The sequence below is a fragment of the Charadrius vociferus genome, unplaced genomic scaffold (genome assembly GCF_000708025.1).
Source record: "Charadrius vociferus isolate BGI_N301 unplaced genomic scaffold, ASM70802v2 scaffold260, whole genome shotgun sequence".
In the NCBI taxonomy this organism is placed as follows: domain Eukaryota; kingdom Metazoa; phylum Chordata; class Aves; order Charadriiformes; family Charadriidae; genus Charadrius; species Charadrius vociferus.
In genome coordinates, this window is record NW_009646410.1 from 1,771,151 (window position 1) to 1,776,388 (window position 5,238).

At 39.5% G+C, this 5,238-nt stretch overlaps 1 protein-coding gene across 1 annotated transcript in view; it reads left to right on the plus strand.

Moving 5' to 3' along the window:
• Positions 1–2,142, plus strand: part of LOC104281722 (nucleoside diphosphate kinase) — a 6,801-nt gene extending 4,659 nt beyond the window's left edge. The window contains exons 2-5 of the mRNA XM_009879776.1: positions 3–50; positions 617–718; positions 1,394–1,506; positions 1,893–2,142. Coding sequence (XP_009878078.1) covers positions 36–50; positions 617–718; positions 1,394–1,506; positions 1,893–2,010 — 348 coding nt within the window. The 5' untranslated portion in view covers positions 3–35 and the 3' untranslated portion in view covers positions 2,011–2,142. The remainder of the gene's footprint in view (positions 1–2; positions 51–616; positions 719–1,393; positions 1,507–1,892) is intronic.
• Positions 2,143–5,238: the final 3,096 nt, after the last annotated feature.

A 5,238-nucleotide genomic window follows, 5' to 3' on the forward strand; every position in this document is an offset into this window, starting at 1 on the left:
AGCGGTTCGAGCAGAGGGGCTTCCGGCTGGTGGCCATGAAGTTCCTGCAGGTACGGCTCCGCGGGGCGCCCCTGCGCCGGCTCTGGGGAAACGCTTCCCCGCACCGGCCGCAGCAGGGGCTTCAGGGTCGCTGTGCATCTCCCGCTGCGGCCCCTCCGCACCGGCGGGGGGGCGGTGCCGCACTTGCCCCACAGCTGGCGCTGCTGGATGAGGCCCAGCCGTCTGTCGAGCACGAACGTTTGATCTCTCCCCTTTCCTGTGGAAACAAAATTTGCTCAGACGGCTTAAATGCAGCCTAATTGAGAGCTGAAATGACCTTGACAGAGCAGTTGTATCGGGTAACATCATCCGGACATCTTGTGTTCAGCTTATTGCTGAGGATTACTCTAATGCAAAGAAATAATTTTGACAACTCGTACAAGGAAAGATGGTGTGTTGTGCACGCCTTTAATTTTACACTAGGAATTCCCACTGAAACCCACAACAGCATTGCAGCAACTGTGAAGAGTATTAACTGGTAAATCCAGTCACTAATGCTGTGGTCTTACAGGAGTAACACCGTTTGTGGTGTGGTATTTGGAAGGCGATATTTAATGTTAAATCTGTCATTTTAAAGGCCTCTGAAGACCTTCTCAAACAACATTACATTGACCTGAAAGACCGACCATTCTACCCTGGTTTGGTTAAATACATGCACTCTGGACCTGTTGTGGCCATGGTAAGCAGCTTGATTTTACTTAAAAATTACTTTCTTGTATATATTTGTCTTGCTCTCTAAATTATTTGAAGTATTCAGAGATAGTGTTACAGAAACACTTTCAAACTACCCAGTTCTGATAGTGGCAGAAGAAAACCAAAATTATAATAAAGACAATCAAGTAAGAAGCTACTATTTATTAACAAAGAAAATGTGCATGTATAGAATACATATTAAAATAGGTAGCGTGGATTAAGCAAAATTCCTGAAAGCTTTTGCTTTGGGCAAAAAAGGGTCAGCACTGTCCCATGGAAACCCATCTTCTGTGACATTCTTTTTTGCACCAGTAAAATTGCTGTAGTAGCATCTCCTTTGTCTTGCCTGTGTACCAAACTAGGAGTGCCTGCAGCTCCTCAGGCTGTCCTCACCCTGTCACTACAGAAAGGTGTTGAAATTGGTCTCGTACATCAGTGAACGCTCAGGCTTGGCAAAGCAGCATCTTTACCAGAGTGACAGTGTTGATAGTCCTTCTTATAATCCCTTCCAGTTTATGTGCGTTTTTCCCTAGTCTTCTTTACAGGCCTAAAAGAATCTAGGCTAGGCTAATTTTTTTTTTTTCATTAGTGGAACCCTTGTTTCTTAGCAAAGTAGTCTCGTACTCTTCACTAATCTTTGATGTATCTTTTTTTCCTTAAGGTATGGGAAGGACTCAACGTGGTTAAAACCGGGAGAGTAATGCTAGGGGAAACAAACCCTGCAGACTCCAAGCCTGGTACCATCCGTGGTGACTTCTGCATTCAAGTAGGAAGGTTTGTGCTCAGTTAATCAATCAAGATTAAAAACTTACTTTAGGAAGTCAAAGTTCTTGTTAGACATGCTAGTCTGACGGTATTTTACTTGCAGGTCACAATCCATAACTGCTGCTTAAGAAAATGGCTTGGTACAAAATTGACTTTTTTTGAAACACAGCTACTCATCAGAGCGTCATGTAAGATCAGGCAGTGGCTGTTGTAGTAACGTAGCCCCGTCACCTCTGCTAGGCTTAATTAGTTCTTAGAGTGGGGGTATTTGAATACTGTACCCCAAATAGTAGTCTCAGCTCTAGATGCTTCATCCAGTTTTTTGCACATGCAGAACTATGAGGTTGCTGAAGGTGTATTTTTATATGAAACATCGTGTTTGTCTCCTTCCGCAGAAACATCATTCACGGCAGTGACTCTGTAGAAAGCGCACAGAAGGAGATCAACCTGTGGTTCAAACCTGCGGAGCTCATTGACTTCAAATCTTGTGCACATGATTGGATCTATGAGTGAAATGAGTTTCCACAATGAATTGTGCCTTTGTAACAGATCATCTCATTCCAGCTACTGACCTGGGAGCAATTATCACCACGGTTATCTTAGTCATTTTTCAGCACTGTCAAATAAATGGATGATACGAACTAATTTGTTGTGGTGCGTTTACTATAAAACAAGCCTACTGTATTCAAATATTCACAGAAGTCATTTTACTCAGTTCAATACTTTGCTCTTTTAGAAGGAACAGTTTAACTGCCATGTAGAGGCAACATCAGAAAAAAAATCAGTGACGTTTGTTCATTGCAAAGCTGCTTTGAAGGCAACTGCAGTAAGTTGTAAAGCCAATATGCAGAGGCAGAGTTGAAGGGATGGCTGAGCTGCTTCCAACATAGCAGAACTGAACTAGAAGGAAAACGTGATAATACCCTGTGAAAAAGTTCCCCTCCCTGCACAACTGTTGACACCAACTGTGAAACAGGAGGCCTTGCTCTCTATTAAATGCTTATTAATGCCACCTTCTTCTCATATTAAAAAAACCTTACCTTGTGCTCAGAGCCTCTCCTGCTTTATTTGTGCTCAGACTAAGCACCCAGTTACTTAAAACATTCATAGTTTTACATACTTTTCTTTTTGTTTTTTTAAATCTGCATTGTCTTAGGAAAGAAGCTGAAGTGCATTTATGTGTGTGCCAAAGGAGTGCCTTTTGAACAAAACAATCAGTATTCAGAAAGACTTTTTATCATTTTTATTTTGTGTAAAAAAGGCAAATTTAGTGAATTATTTTCATCTTGTACACAAAGTTATAATTTTAATGCTTTTCACATCCATGCTGAAAATCTGCAGTCTCATAAAAATGAAAGTAACATTAATTTCTCCAAAAGCATTTTTTCACTTAGTTATGTACATTGCATGAGAAAGCTTTAAATACTCTCTCATTGACCACACAAATTACCAAGAAAATAAAAGATTAAATTTGTACAGATATTGATCTATATATCAAATACATACAGAAACGATGTAAAAACCCTATTTGTTTAATCTTGATTCCCGCCCCAACATTTTCCCAGGGGCCAAAGCTGATGCCTTTTTTGTATAAATGGCTGTGGCTTTTTAAATATGAAAATTAAAAGGAAAAAAATTCAGTTTAAATCACAGTTTTTTAAAATCCCTTCCCAATAAAGGATTGTTACCAAATATATTAGCACCATCGTACAAATATTGATGGGAGAGGGTATTCACATCACATAAAACAACAATAAAAAACAAACAAACACTGAAACCCGTGTTAGTATCCGTAGAACAAGGAATCCATAACTGCTTTAGCTTTCCTCAGATGCAGCAAGGAAAAGGTTGAAGAGTTGTATTTAAAATAACATAAAAATCAAAGATCAGCAGAAAGATTTTGAGCAATAAAAGGAGGGTAGCTGCAAAGTACGGTACGGAACTTGCGCTACCTCTTGGTTATAAAGACCTGCTATGCCAAATACTGAGATTAGTTTAACCCCATTGAAGATTTCAGATGTCCAACACTTTGCTGCTCTCTTAGCCAAGTAACACAGCTCAGAGTAAAGGGAAGATAAACATACCTAGAGCCGTGTTGCTAACGAATGCTTTACAAATACAGTGAAGCCCACACTATGGATACCACAGCCGACAGGCAGCCCACCCTGAAGAGACCACTCTAAATACCTGGTAGAATTTTGCTCGGGTTTTCCTTAAACCTCTCCTAAGCAAGTGACCTCCGTTAGTTCCTTACATGGTTTGCTTCGGGCAGATTTCACTGTACCTGACAATTACACAATTTCGGCATATTTTGAATTCAGAAACTCAAGAGGAATTTCACCCATAAATCTCAACACGCAACTCCTACTGAAGTCACAGTGTCCGAGAATGCAAGTCAACTCACCTACTTTAGTGTTTAATGAATAAAATACCTATTTTTAAAGAACATTATAAAGACTGACAGACTTCAAATCTGATTCTTACATTCTCCAACACAGGAAGCATGTTCAACTTCAGTGCTAATTTTCCCTCTTGACATTTGAAGACTATAACTCAGAGATCAGCTACGAGCCTGGGCAATACAGAAGCCCAAGGTTTAGTGACTTGGCTCATTACCAGCCCAAATTTTCACATTATGAACCACAAATTAATGCAACAGTTTTTCTACTGAAGTCAGAAGCTATTGACTGATGAGAGAAAAAAAGCAAAATTGTGCCAACCTCCTTCCAGCTGACTGGGACAATCTGCAAGTTGCTGCATTAAAAATAAAATCAATAGTGATGTACTTACCAAACCAAATCAACGCTTGCAGAGCTGGATTTTACAGCAGGTTAAATGGAGAGCACAGGAAAAAATAATCAAGGCTCAAAGTGTCATTACAATGGTCTCTAATCCTACTTCTCCAATCCAGGCTGTTCAAAAGAAACGTCATGGGTGGGTCAGAATCTGGGAGAATGTATTTGAAGTCTACCAAGCCTGACAAAGTCCCTTTTATGGCTATTTTAGAGAGCTAAAATGTCATTACCACCTGAAGTTACAGACACTTATAATCTGATAACCAGATTCTGTCAATATAAGAAGCTGTTGTTAAAAAGGGTTCATTATTTAAGAAATTTTACCAGTAAGGGAGAAAAGAATTCCAGACATTCCTACGCTATACAGGACATTTTTTACTTCCAGTAGTAAATACAAAACTTTACATAATTAACCCCTCTTGCATAGAATGAGGTAAACCTGTGCATATTACCAATACTATGTACCCAAAGTTAGAGCAATATTTTAGAAAATAATCAAATTGCTGGTTTTCGACTTTCTATGCACTTTTTTTTAAGCTCAAACAACAATATACAAAAATGGTCTCCTGGGGTTCTGTGGGTTGATATCCTTAAAGCATTTCTTAGGCTGCAGGAACACAGGTGTTACTTTTTTTAAGCCCTAATTTATGGTCAAGAGTCAGATGATCGTTGTACTGCTCTGAAGGGCACCTGCTAAGACCCAGAAGCACTTACAGAACATATGCAGTTAATTCCTGAGAGTTTAGTTAATGAACCTTACTGGTAAAAGCTAAAGCTCTTGATGCACATTTTTCCAGTCACAGCTCTGCAGGGCTGATTAATCGTTTCACTGATCAACTCCATGAACGACATCATTTACAAAAACATACAAAGTTTAAAAATATGGAAGGAAAATGCAAATTATTAAGGGCTCGTGCTAAAATACTTTGTATTTTAGTGGTAGTAG